The sequence below is a fragment of the Mauremys mutica genome, chromosome 23, assembly GCF_020497125.1.
Source record: "Mauremys mutica isolate MM-2020 ecotype Southern chromosome 23, ASM2049712v1, whole genome shotgun sequence".
NCBI lineage: Eukaryota > Metazoa > Chordata > Testudines > Geoemydidae > Mauremys > Mauremys mutica.
In genome coordinates, this window is record NC_059094.1 from 12,148,313 (window position 1) to 12,163,592 (window position 15,280).

At 50.5% G+C, this 15,280-nt stretch overlaps 2 protein-coding genes across 11 annotated transcripts in view; one reads left to right on the forward strand and one right to left on the reverse strand.

Annotated features, from left to right (window-relative positions):
* The window catches only part of UBXN11 (UBX domain protein 11), a 22,224-nt gene extending 13,246 nt beyond the window's left edge, over nt 1-8,978 (forward strand). For all 10 annotated transcript variants that reach the window (XM_044998109.1, XM_044998112.1, XM_044998110.1 and 7 more), the window contains 5 exons: nt 962-1,082; nt 2,123-2,226; nt 3,319-3,389; nt 4,572-4,718; nt 5,576-8,978. In XM_044998109.1, coding sequence (XP_044854044.1) covers nt 962-1,082; nt 2,123-2,226; nt 3,319-3,389; nt 4,572-4,718; nt 5,576-5,735 — 603 coding nt within the window. In that variant the 3' untranslated portion in view covers nt 5,736-8,978. The remainder of the gene's footprint in view (nt 1-961; nt 1,083-2,122; nt 2,227-3,318; nt 3,390-4,571; nt 4,719-5,575) is intronic.
* On the reverse strand, nt 8,247-11,766 carry SH3BGRL3 (SH3 domain binding glutamate rich protein like 3). The gene is made up of 3 exons (XM_044998121.1): nt 11,609-11,766; nt 9,993-10,160; nt 8,247-9,187 (listed from the first exon to the last, which is right to left on the reverse strand). The coding sequence occupies exons 1-3, from the start codon at nt 11,654-11,656 to the stop codon at nt 9,122-9,124; spliced, it is 282 nt and encodes a 93-aa protein (XP_044854056.1). The 5' UTR covers nt 11,657-11,766; the 3' UTR covers nt 8,247-9,121.
* Between the last annotated feature and the right edge of the window lie 3,514 nt (nt 11,767-15,280).

The following is a 15,280-nucleotide window of genomic DNA, read 5'->3' on the forward strand; positions in this document are numbered from 1 at the left end:
CGCCCACCCTTGGAAATCAGGCCACTTCTGTGTAGGTGCCTGACTTTAGGCACTCAATGTGAAAATGTTGGGCCTATCGCTGTGGGGGTTAGCGAGTCATGGGGGAATGGAAGACACCCAGTCAGGACTTAGAGTACATCTGCACTGCAGTAAAACACCCGTGGCTGGTCTGTCCCCGCTCACTCGGGCTCGCAGGCCTCAGGTTATGGTGCAGACGTTCAGGGACCATCCCCCCCTCACAGGGTCCTAGACCCTGGGCCCCAGACCAAGTCCAAACATCTACACAGAGTTTTATAGCCCTGCAGCCTGAGGCCCATGAGCCCACAGGGGTTTCATTGCAGTGTGGACGTACCAAAGTGGCCATGTGCTTCCCTGACAATTGTGTTTTGCTGAGCTGCGTGGGACTGGGGACCGTGGGGGGGCTGATTATGGTGCTTTTGCTTCTTTGGTTTCAGAGAGAGATCTGGTGGTCCCGGCTGCTTGCACATCCCTTCTTCTGTTAGCACAGATCCAGGCAAACCCCTAGGTGTGCCTATCGATTTAAAAAATAATACTTTGCAATTTCACATCACCTCTCATCTGAGGATCAATTTTCATAGATGGGGAAACTGAGGCACAAAGCAGGCTCAAAGCACTGTACTAATGTGTGCAAGGCTGGAGTGATCATCTGTCTTATTTTAGGGTCTGGATGTGACATTGGACTGCTAACTAGAAGGGTTTTCGACTTGAAGGGACACAGGCGTGGGTTTATTTTTCTGGAGGGTCTAAAAGGATCTTCAGACAGCTTCCTTTATCGGGGTTTCTATATTAGAACCCCCCTCAGGAGGAACTTAGCTGTCTCTGTTAGTTGTTTGTTCTTGTTTTGTTCTTGCTGCTTACCCTTTAGTGTGCTGTGGTGCAGTGAGAGCTGGGTCCTGCAGGCAGACAGGCTTGCTAATGGCAGCTAGCCTTAATTTAACAGGTCACTGACAGGAGAGACGTTTTCTTTCGGGAGAGGCAGCTACCAGAGAACTTTCCTGGCCAGGGGCAGGTAGTTGGCCATTCGAGGTCAAGTGAGGTAAAGGAAACCAGTGAGATCCCAGGTGAGTCTTTTGCCATTCCCGCTAATCCCTGGCGGTCCCCTACTTAGCCCCAAAATAGAGCATAAATAAAGCCCCGGTGAAGCCTGGCAACAGTCCTCCAGTTACCAAGGAGTTAATTCTGAGAGTCTCTGAGTTGCCTGGTGACATTTCTGAGATGAGTGTTATGTATGTGCTTCATGTGCTGCTGCAGTAGCTGAGAGCCAGCTGTCACAATAGTCAGTTTCACGGTGATCACAGAAGCAAACAGTCCTGAGACTTGCCATTCATAAAATACCACAGTTTGGGCAGTTTTCCCAGAATGTGCATGAAACCCACCCACTTTCCACATGAAACCCAGAGCTCATTCTCAGCAGAGGTCTTTCCAACATCGCCCACTTGAGACATTCAGAAGAATGGTGTGGGTGACGGCCTTCGCAGACTGGGCCTTCAAACAAACAATCGTTCTACCGCAAGTTACTTATGTAAGTGGACATCTTCCCCCACAAGATGCCAGCCTCATCTTCTCCATCTCCGACATGTCACAACACATCTCCAAGCCATGGGGGAAAGACGCATTATATAGGAACAGCTCACAGGTTCCTTGTTTGCCTTCTGCATTCCAGAAATCTGCTCCAACAGTTGCCAATAATTACTCCCACAGATGGAAAATTAAACTGCTCTGACTAGATCTTGGAAGGTTTGGTCACATATGTTCTGACATGTAGTTGTATAGTGGGAGTAGTCATATATGGTTATGTATGTTCCTGGACAGCCATATATGGCAATATATAATTATCTATGCGTATGCATTTCCTATCAGCAGTTGTATATCACCCTGTTATTTATTAGCTGTGAAGATTTGGATCACATGCCTTATGGGTGGTTCTAATAACCCGTTCCTAAAAGGGAACTGTCCAAAGTCTAATTCTGATGAGCCCAAGGAAGTGGAACATTCTAGTATTTGTATAATTGCTTGGTGTGATGTGATGTGATACATATAGGATTCCGCTTCCCCTCCCTGTCCCTGTCTCTCCTCCCCGCCCTTCACCCTCTCGTGGCAGGTCCCAGGCTCTCACTGGAGCAGTTTCTGAACAAACTTCCTAAATCCTTGATCCGGGAGGGACAAGTGATTGATATCCGAGGGCCAATCAAAGAAACTCTGCAGGTATGACAGAGCCCCTGACCACACTGAGCCTAACAGCTAGGCTATGCTTAAAATTTCGGTCAATCTAACTACATCTCTTAGGGGTGTGAAGAACACCTCTGAGCTCAGTAGTTAAGCTGATCTAACCCCCGGTGCAGACACAGTTTGGTTGATGGAAGAACACACGGCTCAGGAGGGTGGATTACCTACAGTGATGGGAAAAACTCTTTCCGTCGCTGTAGGAAGTGTCTACGCTACGATGCTACAACGGAATAGCTACAGTGCTGTAGTTGAGCTGTTCGTAGTATAGACATTTCCTGAGTCTGCAGTTACACTGGCATGAATCAGCAGTAACTCTGTGGGAGCCAACAACCTTACGTAGGTGCAAATAAAATCAGATTGGGCCCTTTCTCTCCAAAAATCTTCAGCCTCCTGGATTCAGAAAAGACTCCAGCAGAAAGCATTAGATGTGTTTTCACCAGGCCCTTTCACCCCTTTCTGGAACTGTTTCTCCCGGGCGGGGTTGGGGGGAATCATTATTAACCCCTCTGATGATTGAGTAAATATTTAAGTTAAGTTACTGTCTCGGGTGTTAGATCTAGACCTGTCATTTTGCTTGAAAGGGAGCAAGTACTTTCCTCAGATAGGTTTACTTATGATAATTAAACTTTGTGCCCATACAGAACATTTACAAGGAAATAGACCAATCTAGTTTCATTGTCTTAAAACAAACGAATCAATTAATGTGGAAGTCAGTTGTTAGATTAGAAGAAGCCACACCCAACACCAGAACCAGTGTAGGCAGATTATTTTTTTAAATAAATAGTTTAACTAAGTACAAAGTTTAGAAGCCATATTTACCATTTGCTGGAGAAACCTGCCTGCCTGGCACTGTGCCAAGCCGGCTGCAGCCTGCTGGGAGCAGCAGCAGGTGAGAGGTTTTGTGATGCTGTGCGGGAATGAGAGGTAGGATGGAGAAGCCGTTGGCCTGGTAGCTGGTGGGCTCAGGAAGAGGGCTCAGGAGGAGGGTCAGAAAACAGGGGGACTGTCCCCCATGTATTAATCCAGGAAAGCTGGGCAGATAGTATCTGAGGTTTCCCTGTTTGGTTTCAGGGCTCTGATGGGACACGTAGCAATGAAGTGATCCTGGTGGAGACGCCCAGCCTGAAAGCAATGAAGGAGAGGTAAAGGGCAGTGGTCCCTCGGCCAATGCGTGGTCAGTCTCTCCTGTCCGTCCACTAGCCGTCAGAGGCAACCTGCAAAGATTTGTTTAATGGTTTTGCCCATTTTTGCTGCTTTCTGATGGCTAAAGAGGGCCTGGAAAAGGGAGGGTTCATTTGTGTGTGTTAAAGCAAAACCACTAGTGTTTTTCTGCTGGGGTTTTTACCTTAGAAATAGTAGGAAGGCCAGGTTTGATCTTTCCTGGTTTTGGGAGCCCTCTGAGATGTTTATGGTGAGTCCTGACATCTTCAGCAAAGGCTTCCTTTATTCAAAATATTAGCCAGCAGCCCCTGGTATTAAAGGGGTGGTCACAAGAACAAGCAAAACCCAAGGAGTTTGAACCAGCCTCGCTATAAATTCCTCCTTCTCTCAATTTTCACCCTCTGGATGGGAAAGTGCCTCCAGAGAAGAGATGAGCAAATGGGGTCACCATTTCACTAGTTCTCCCGTAGCCAGAGAGTCTTCCAGGCTAGACAAGACCTGAATTTCTAATGTCACCATAAACCAAGCGGAATTTTGTATTTAAAAAAGCAAATAAACAGCCCTACCAGGCAGCCTTGATCCACGATAAGGAACAAAAAAGGGGCACCAGCTTACCTCAAAGTGAAAGAGCAGCCATGCAGGATCAGATAGGCCACAACCTCTTCCTCATGCAAACGGATAGGCGGGTGGGGCTGTCTTTCCACATGCAGCTATTTCAAAGGCAAGTAGCACTTTGTAGGCCATTTTGGCCTATTTGTCCACAATCAGTCAGGGTTCAGGGACCTGCTAAGGGCACATCACACTGCAGAGCTGAAGCTGCACCCCTGTAAGGTCTCCTGTAGAGCCACTCTATGCCGACGGGAGGGAGCTCTCCCGTCGGTATAATGAAACCACCCCCAATGTGCAACGGGAGAGCATCTCCCATCGATGTAGCACTGTCCACACCGGCGCTTCTGTCTGTGAAACTTATGTCGAGTCAGGGGGATGGGTTTTTTCACACCCCAGACTGACAATAGGTTTACCAGCTTGTGTAGACATTTCAGTAGATTTTTAAGAGACCAGCACTTTTCTTTTCTCCTGAGGTCCTGTCCAGTCTAGTACTGACTGATCCATCTCTCTATGAAATTGCTGTTTCTTGTCTAACTGGCTTTTATGGCCTTCAGGTTGAAGGCAGACGAACAGGACCAGCCTCCAGCCCCCAACATCTCCACTCTCCGGATAAAATCTGAGAATGGGGAGCAGACGTACATTGTAAAAATGCTCTTCACAGAGACCATCGGAGACCTGCGCCAGCACCTCGCCCAGAGCAGGTAGATATAGGGAGAGGGAAGAGGGGTTTCTGCGAGCCAGTTCAACTCCTCCACTCCACTGAGTCAGGCCACAGTGAAAACTGGACCAGTGGCATTTCCAAATCCCACTTGATCCCTGGAATTGAGCTGCCTGAAGAATACTCTACAATGTAAGTCCGGCAGGTACAGGATCACAGTGCCTCTGCCTGCCAGGTGCTGAGCCCCCTCAGTATACAGTGATGTTAGTGGGGGGTCGAAGGTGCTTGTCACACTCAGCACCTCCAGAGAGGAATCAGGATCAGGCCCATGGTTTGGGAATTGTGTATAGATTTAAAATCCCACCTCCTGCAGGGAGCTGACATCTCCATAGTCTTCCACATTTCTGGCTCTTCTGTTTCAGTAGTTCCCATCTTCTCCTTACCTCCTGCAGCAGTACCTGGGCATGTCATTGTTTGCCTCTGCTCCGCACACCCACTCCTCAGCACCCCTCACCTTGATTATTGTCACGCCCTTCTCACGATCCACTTCAAAACTGTCCTTGTTCTTAACATCCTGGAAGCAACTCTGGCCTACCAGAGGCACCTTCTCTCTCCTGTCCCTGCTCCCTTCACAGGATGTAGCCCTGCCTGGCCTAAGCTCGGTGTGTGCCTGGTGATCTCACCACTATTGAGTTGTGAGAGCTTTCCCCTCTGGGGCTGCTGCAGTCCGGAACAGCCTTCTACGGGCTGGGCTTTCCAGCTCAGCTGGAAACAGCTCTGTCCCTCTTAAATGCTCTAGCCCTCTGCTCTTGTGTAACTCTGAAACTGGCTGATTTTCAGCAGCTCTGTGGAATCTTTTGGAGCACGGCTCACAGGAAAGATTGTACTGTTCTTTCCTAGGGGTGGAGAACCACAGCCGTATGAGATCATCAGCACCTTTCCCCAGAGAGTGTATGCGGACAACTTCATGACCCTGCAGGAGTGTGGACTGATTCCCAACGCCTCCCTTCTACTGCGGGAAAAGCTCTCTTTGGCCAAGGAGGGACAGGGCCACAGATAGTTTAACAGCTTCAAATGAGCCAGTTGGCCTTGCAACTGCTACTTCACATGTGAAGTAATTTGCTTTCCTCCCCACCCATCCGCTTCTCCATCATGGGCTCTACGATAAGGCACGAGGAAGGAACAGCCTTGCACAATCTGATAAGCTGCAACCTCTCCCTTACTCAAGGGGGAAGGAGGGTGGGGTGGTCTTTCCAGATTCAGTTGAACTGCATTGTTACCTGGGCCTACCACCTCCCGTAGGCAAAGCAAGGGGGAGAAATAGCCCTGGAGATCTCGCCCCTCCCTGCACTGTGATGAGACAAGGCCACACACCCTGCCAGTCTGGATCCTAGCAGCCTACCTGTGTAAATATTACCCTGGGGGACGTGTAGCCAAGCTGGGTTTCTCTCCACCTTTGCTGAAGGTCACATGAGCTTTTTGCTCCTCAGAGGTTGCAGTGAGTTCAGTTCAACACCTGTGTCCTCATCTGCAGGTCCCTTATGTCTACACTGCAATAAAAAAACTGGCACCAGTCTCAGAGCCCACATCAACTGAGTTGGGGTCAGGATGTGGGGCTGCAACTAGCAGCATAGATGATCAAGTGTGGCCTGGAGCTGGGGCACTGAGACCCCCACCCGTTTGTGGGGGTTCCAGAGCCCAGGCTCCAGCCCAAGCCTGAATGTCTACACTGCACTCTTCAGTCAGCTGAGCCAGGCCAGATGGGGCCATACCCTGGTCTTTTATTGCGGAGTAGACAGCCTTCAAGAAGTAAGTGTATATACAGCATAGGTGAAATGCTGTAAGGGCCCTCCCAGCTCGGTTACGGTGCAGTTTCCACATGCATCTGCTCTCTTGGTTAGGGCTAGATTCTGATCTCCCGCTGGTGTACAAATGAGCTGAACTATTAAAGTCCATAGGGTTACGCTGGACTGAGTGGAATCAGGCTCTGAGTCATTTGCAGCACTGAGACGCAGCCAGAGCCACTCCAGCGAGGAGGTGCCAATCCTTACCTATCCTCTACATGAACCACTTCTGCCTTTAAACAGACCCCACGTGTCCAGTGTTAACAGCCTACAAATCTGTATGGCTGAGCCTGATCACCATAGTGCCAACCTCTGCCTTCCCCCCAGTTGTCGGCCCTGTGGCAAACAAGTGCTGTCACATGAGACCTAGCACCCCATTTCTGTCCTGGGTTAGGGCCCAGGTCTCGGGCTTTGTACCCTGTTGTCATTTATCCCCTGGGCAAAGTACTATCCAGTCAGCTGAGGAGCGCTGTTCTTCACGTGGCGTGTCATTTCCATGTGTGCAAAGTACAAGCTGGGAGGGGTGCAGGCCTTGAGAGTTAAGGCCCCAAGCCCCCTTCTGTATCAGCCTAGTTCACTAAAGGACAGAGGACACAATCTCTGGGACTGGTTTACAGGGCTGCCCGGGGAGGGGGGCAAGTGGGGCAGTTTGCCCTGCAGGGGCCCCGTGAGCCCTGGCCCAGCATCCCTTCCCTGGCTAGAGGCGCCTTTTTAATTTTCACTCACCCGGCGGAGGGCTGGGTCTTCGGCACTTTGGCGGCGGGGGGCCCTTCAGTGGCTCCAGGTCTTCAGCAGCATTTTGGCAGTGGATCCTTCAGTGCTGCTGAAGACGCGGAGTGAATGAACGACCTGCCACAGACTTGGGGCACCGCCCGCTGAGTACAAGCGCCGCAGCAGCTGGCGCATTTTTTTATGTCTGCTCGGTTATGCGCACACCCCACCTTTCCCTAATCCATGTTCATATGATAGCCTCACCCCCTCCTGTCCTGGAAAGCCTTCGAACCAGGGTGCTGGAGCAGAGACTGGAGCTGGTGCACAGAGCAGCAGGTTTTTGCCTGGAGCAGAGCCGGAGCACAGCTCCAAAGCCCTGCTTCTGACCATTCAATGTGAGAACATGACAAAGCTGCCGCTGATTTGTGGCTGAAGAAGCTGCACCCTTTGGGCAACTTCCCCTTTTACTAGGCTCTGCTGAGCACGCAGCATTCCCTCGGGTTCAAACACTTCTAAGCTGTGCAGCTCCTCATCCATCAACTTTCAATTGACTGTTTAGGGAAGTGCTAAAGCCTTGGTCAGCCAACAGTGCGCTGGAAAGGTAAAAGGCTGACACCAGAGAATCCTGCATCAAAACGTCTCTTAGCTGCACTCACCCCACCCAGCTCATTTCTTGCATGGTCCTGAACTACAGGAAGTTCAGTGAGAGGATGGAAACAAGTCCTCTCCCCCTTGCACAGATAGGAAGGATCCCCTGTAACTTTTAAGGCCTTTGCTCATCTAATTAGACAAGTGTTTTCCTCACTAGCAGCTTGCCATCCTCCATGCACGTTCTTTAAGCCCGTGCTGGCATTCTAGAGTTCAGATCTTTGTGCCAGGCCAAAGCAATGAGCACAACCTGACTAAGCTGCTCTGAACTGGGACGTCACTCAGAATTGGTAAGTAGGATTATGCCCAATCTAGTATCAAAATAAAGAAACCAATTTAAAAAAAAAAACCACACCAAAGCCAGCAGGAAAGGCTTAGTAACATTTAATAGCATCTCTGAAGACAACAGTGGTTAGAAAGATGCTTTTTGGCAGGAAAACAAAATGCACTTGGTCCAGGTTGCAGAAAGCCAGCTCAAAAAGGAAAGACAGGAAGGCTGGAGCGTCAGACATTCTGGAGCAGCCCCTGAGCCCTCCTAAAGGGAGCGTTCACATCACAGCAGTACAGGAATGTGCTAATGGAACTGTCTGGGTCCCCTAATAGCAGATCTGCCCTCACCACCCACCCCTCAGAGCCTCTTCAAGAGAGCTCTGCACTCTACTGAAGTCGTTTTGTGCATTTCCTCCTCCCTCTCTCTGGCTGATGAAGGAATTCAAACCCTATTCTTGTGCAGTGCTTCTGCATGGAGTTTAAACCACAACCCCCCCTTAGCCGTCAGCATGTCTACAGTCAGAATGAGAGGCAGGAAGCGCAGGCTGCTGTGTTCGCACAGAACCGCACCTGGTGCTAGGACAAGAGAGGAAGCACACAATCCCACACCCTTCCCTTCTACAGCACAAGACTCGTTCAGAGGAGAGGGGCGCAGAAATAGCTAACGGCCTTACTTCAGGTGACTTCCCTTCTACAGAGGCACTGGCAGCTGCATTGGGAGCCAGGCCCGGCAGTGTTCGAAGGACCGTGCAGTGATATCAGAGCTGCTCTGGGGCCCTGTCAGACCATATCGGGGTTAGGCAGGAAGAAATCGCAGGCAGCTGCAAAGAGGAGAGGTTTTTGGTCATGGATTTCCCTGTGGCAGGAGATAGATCATGATGCCGGGATGGCACCGACAGCCTAGGAGTTAAGGTGATCAGAGAGGCAGTTGGTTGGGAATGCAGAGTTCAAGTCCCACATGGGAAAGGAAAGCTCAGGCTAACTTGAGGAACTCCTGCAGGGTTTTCTGTTCCACGGCCTCCACAAACAACTCATAGTCCTGCAGGTAGAAAATGCAACAAAACAAGCTCAGAACAGGGAAGGGAACAAAACCAGGGGCACCCAGCTCAGGCGGGCACCCCTGCTCCGCCACAGCCAGGTGCCGGGAGGGAGAAAGTCACAGCTCAGTTGCTTTTCCCTTCTGGTTCAGGGCAAGCAAGTAGGGTGGGTTCAACTCAGTACCCAACGGAATCAGTTTCACCTCACAAACGCCTATAGAACGTGTTGCGCAATAGCAAATGCATTGGCAGTTATCAGAACTGATGACTGCAGACAACGGTGCAGTGACAGGACCATATGCAGGCTTCCGCAAGGCAATGGTAAGGTTCAGCAGTACCCCCCCCATAACGCCAGGTCCCCTTATGACACCCACACAATGCTGTTTGCTTGTTAGCCTTCTCTCATCTCCATGTGCCCTTTAAACTGGCCTGCAGCGCCATGTCGACATCTCTTCCCAGAGAAAGCCTTTTAAATGCACTTCGTCATTTGCACACCCAGGCTGGGAGATCAAGGTGAATCCCAGGGGGTCTCAAACTGGGGGTCGGGACCCCTCAGGCAGTCTTGAGGTTATTACATGGGGGATCATGAGCTGTCAACTTCCACCCCAAACCCCACTTTGCCTCCAGCATTTATAATGGTGTTAAATATATATAAAAAAGTGTTTTTAATTTATAAGGGGGGGGTCGCACTCAGAGGCTTGCTATGTGACAGGGGTCACCAGTACAAAAGTTTGAGAGACACTGGTCAATACCAACCCCCTGGGTTCTGAGGTCCCTATAGCCCATCTACATGATTCTGAGCCTTACTCCACAGTAATGGTCTCCGTTGAATATCTGGGGTGGAATGGCTTTGGGATTGCCCGACCTGGTCCTCATTTCCTCCCGCAGGGCATTATCCTGGGAGATATCCACCAGTTCATACTTGATATTCTTCCCATCCAGGATCCTGGTCACTTCACTCTGCTGGGACTTGATCTGAATGGAGAAGGCAGGTTACACTTTCCCCTGTGTCTGACAGGCTAAAGGTTTGAAGATTTTTAAGTTTCCAGAAGCACATACACAAACCGGGTGGGTGCAGAATAGTGACTCGGGGCAGGAATTGTGAGAGAGACTGAGTCATGGCTGGATATGGACCACACCCCACAGGAAACAGGGCATCTAGGGAAGAAGTCAGTCACCCCTGGACAGGGATAGCAATGACTGAGCCCTATTGGGAGTGGCAGGGAGGGGAATGAATCCCAGCTGGAGACACCTGGCCCATGGGTTTGGGAGGAGAGAATCACAGCTGGATCAGGTAGAAGGACCCAGCCCCATGGGAAACCACAGCAGAATATGGGAGCGGGACCCGGCCCCATAAGGTGTATAATGGGGTGAGGTGGGGTGCAGCAATCACAGCAGGAGCTGGGAGAGGGACCCGGCCCCATGGGAAGTTTGGGTGTATAATGTGGGGGTGCAGTGATCATAGCAGGGTGTGGGAGGAGTGGGGGTTAGGGTGTATAATAGAGGAGTACAGGGATCACAGCAGGATCTGGGAGGGGGATGCAGGGATCATGGCAGGATCTGGGAGATGGACCCGGCCCCATAGGTAATTAGGGTGTATAATGGGGGGGTTTACAATGGGGGGTGTAGAGCTGGGGTGTGCAATAGGGGGTGCGCAATAGGGGGTGCAGATATCACAGCAGGGTGTGGGGGGTTAGGGTGTGCAATAGGGGGGTGCAGAGTTGGGGTGTACAATGGGAGGGATGCAGATATCACAGTGACATGGGGGTGTAGAGTTGGGGTGTGCAATAGGGGGTGCAGATTTCACAGCAGGGTGGGGGGGCTAGGGGGTGCAATAGGGGGTGCAGAGTTGGGGTGTGCAGTAGGGGGTGCAGATATCACAGCGGGCTGGGGGAGGTTAGGGTGTGCAATGGGGGGTGCAGAGTTGGGGGTCTATGATGAGGGATGTAGATATCACAGCAGGAGAGGTTACAATGGGGGTGTAGCGTTGGGGTGTGCAATAGGGGATGCAGATATCAGCGGGGGGATTAGGGTGTGCAATGGGGGGTGCAGAGTTGGAGTCTATGATGAGGGATGCAGATATCACAGCGGGGTGGGGGGTTACAATGGGGGGGTGTAGCGTTGGGGTGGGCAATGGGGGTGCAGATATCACAGCGGGGTGGGGGGGGTACGGGGGGTGCAATGGGGGGATGCAGATATCACAGCGGGGTGGGGGGGTTACAGGGGGGGGTGTAGCGTTGGGGGGTGCAATGGGGGCGGGAGGAGCGCGAGTCCCGGCCCCCCGGAACAAAAGCCGGAGCGTGTCCGCTCCAGGGGAAGGGGAAGTGGAAGGTGCCGCAGCCCCGCCCCGCGGTGCGAGCCCCTCTGCGGCGGGGCCGGGCAGCCCCGGGGGAGGCGCTGCAGCCGGGCCCCTCCCCGCTCACCTCCCTGGAGCCGGTCACCGAGGTGCTGTAGACTTTGAGGCCGGACATGGTGCTGGACTCGCGGCCGCTCCTTCTCCGCGTCTCCGCTCCGCCGCTGGGAGCTGCCTCCGCCCAGCATGTGACTGCGGGGACCAATGGGGCGGGCGGCGGCGTTTCCCCTCCCTCCTGCCCGGGCCCGGGCCCGATCCGAGCAGCGGGGCCCGGCTCCCCGCCGACGGGCGGCCCCAGCCCTGGCCGCGTGTCCCGGGCGCCGCCCGAGGCGGCCCCTCGCCCCGCTGCCCCGATCCCTGCCCCGCTGCTCGCCCAGGGACAGGAGCCCGCAGAGCGGCGCTGCGCAGAGGCCCGCGCCCCCGAGGCTGCTGTTGGCGGATCCCAGTTCCACAGTCCCGGGCCAAAATCCTCCCCCCGTGTATCCGCGAGAGGGGACGTGTTCAGAAAGGGCATCAGCTGAATGGGCAGGACCGGGCTCCACCTTGACACGACTCGTTCCTTGTGAGCGGGGTTCTGCGTGTGGACGTGGCAAAATAAGCCCTGCCCCCCCCCCCCAGGTGGCACGGCCCTGTGACCGCAAAGAGAACCGGAGTACTCGTGCCCATCACATTTCTGAAGACTCATAGAAAGGAGGGGCTGGCACAGACTTGAAGGGTCATCAAATCCATCCCCCCACCCAAACACACACTGAGACAGGACCGAGCCGACCGTAACCATCCCAGACAGGGGTTTGCCTAACCTGGTCTTAAAAACCTCCAGTGACAGAGATTTCACAACCTCCTGCTAACCAGTACTAGTCCAGTACCTAACTCGCCTTTAGAAAGTATTTTATAATATTTATTCACAAATCATCTCCCTTGCTGCAGATTAAGCTGGTTACTTCTCATCCTTTCAGGGAGAACAGTTGCTCCCCCTCCTCTTTGTAACAGCCCTGAACATATTTGAAGACTTATCAGCTCCCCTCCTTAATCTTCCTTGCTCCTGACTGAACATGCCCGGTTTTTTTAACCTGGCCTCATAGATCAGGTTTTATAAACCTTTTATAACATGTGTTACTCTCCTCTGACCTCTTTCCCATTTGTCCCCATCTTTCTTAAAGTGCAGCACACCTAATTGGACTCAGTACATTAGATGAGGCCTCAGCCACGCCCAGCAGAGAGGAATATTTACCTCCTCTGTCTTACATACAACACACCTGTTAATACACCCCAGAACGATATTTGCCTTTTTTATACCTGCATCATCTTGTTGGCTCATATTAATTTGTGATCAACTATAATCCCAACTCCTTTTCTGCAGTACCACCGGCTAGCCAGTTATTCCCCAGTTTCTAATTGTGCATTTGATTTTTCCTTTGTAAGTAACATCCTTTGCACTTGTCTTTATTGAATTTTATCTTATGAAATCCAGACCAATTCTCCAATCGGTCAAGGTCATTTTGAATGTCCTCTAAAAGTACTTGCAACCTCTCCCAGTTTGGCATCATCTGCAAATGTTATGTATGTACACTCCACTCCATTATCCAAGTCATTAATGAAGCGGACAAGCCTCTGAACCTGAGCTCCCAGGGTGATGTTGCAGCAACAAGGACTAATGTAATCCTAGGGGGTATAAACAAGAAAAATGAATAGGAGGAGGGAGGTAATTTTGCCTCTGTTTAAGGCCCTGGTGAGGTGGATATTGCATCTAGTTCTGGTGTCTATGTTTTAAAAAGGATGTTGAAAAATTGGAGAAGGCACAGAGAAGAGCTACAAAAATTATTCAAAAGACTGACAAAAATGCTGGCCCCATGCGGAGCTGAAGCTGTTTAGCTTATCAGAAAGAACACGGAGGTGTGACTTGATTATGGTGTGCAGATACCTTCAAGGGGAGAAACCAGTGGGTATTTATGAGCTCTTTAAGTTAGCAGAAAAAGGCAGACCAAGAACCAGTGGCTGGAAGCTGAAGCCAGACAAATTCAAATTAAAAAACAAACCAACAGTGCCTAATTTTTTAACAGTGAAGTTGATTAACCCTTGGAACAAACTCCTAAGGGAAGGGGTGGATACTCCTTCTCTTGCTGTCTTCAAATCAAGAGCAGATGCCATTCGAGATGTATTTTAGTCAAACAAGTTGTTGCTGGGCTCAGTACGTGGGTAACTGGATGCAATTCTATAGTGGTATAGAAGAAGTCAGACTACGTGATCCAGTGGTTCCCTCTGAATCTGTGAAACCCTTTTAGTGGCCCAGCTACACATGCACCTTTATCAAGGTTTCCCCCTCCACATGGGAATTCGGCGCAGTAGTTGCTTACGCTAAGATTTACAGACCATAAGAACCTCTGTATGGAGAGAGACAACACCAAATTACATAGCAAGTCGATGCACAGAAGGGAAGTTTCTTCATGACATTCTGCAGAAGCAATACAAATCCTGAGGGTGCTTAAATCTATGTGGCACTAGCGATCAGCACTACGCACAACAGCCCCAAATGCTCAATTCATATTTTTGTTACAATGGTAACTTCTCTTACAATTTCAGAGTCAAAGTGAACCAGGGCAAAGGATCACGTCAACTGAGTACATGGTGACTCTTACTCATCACATGTGTAGCTAAGTCCAAGCACTGAAAGATTCAAAAATTTGACCCTCAGCTATTTCCGTCAGATTTCTGTGCACAAGTAATTTGAAAGAAAACAAGATGCATTTGGGTGGATGCATCTCAAAGTGGTGATCTACATCTTTTCACATACCATTCACTGACTATTCAGCCAACAATTAAATGCCCCTATGCCAGAAAAGTTGCCCTCACTGTAGTCCTTTTCCATGTAACTTGAGTATAGTATTAATATTTAAAATTTCAAATATTGATCAGGTCAATAGAAGTCATCAAAATTATTTGCACAAACAGCTCAGTGGTTTGTGCATTGGCCTGCTAAACCCAGGGTTGTGAGCTCAATCCTTGAGGGGCCACTTAGGACCAAGTACTGATTTTGCCCCAGATCCCTGCTAGTGAAGGCAGGGGCTAGACTCCATGACCTTTCAAGGTCCCTTTCAGTTCTAGGAGATTGGTATCTCTCAAAATTATATATAATAGGTTGTCATTCTACTACAAGGCTGTTGAGATACAACACTGGGAACCATTTTATAGGTGTCCATAACCTTGATCAAACTGCAAAGAATCCTGTGGCACCTTATAGACTAACAGACATTTTGCAGCATGAGCTTTTGTGGGTGAATACCCACTTCTTCGGATTTCACCCACGAAAGCTCATGCTGCAAAACGTCTGATAGTCTATAAGGTGCCACAGGATTCTTTGCTGCTTTTACAGATCCAGACTAACACGGCTACCCCTCTGATACTTGATCAAACTGAGAGCTGGCATTTGGTAATGGAAGCTTGGAAGCAAAAAAAGAAAGGAGAGGGAGATACTGTAGCCACAGGTCAAGTTCTCCAGATTCCACTGAAGTGCCCAAAACCAAGCTGCTGCTGTTTACTACCAAGAAAAACGGGGGTAATATAGGTCAGACCAGAAATAAAAGCTCACAGCTCTGGGAGCGGCCTCTCTTCATCTCAAAACAACTGCCACAGGGCAGTGTCCTTTGGGGGCGAACTGAGACATTGTCACAAGCAGCCAGCCACAACCCAGCTCCTTATCAGAGAACCAAGCCCACTGTGGAAGTGGTCTGAGGGTGCACAAAAA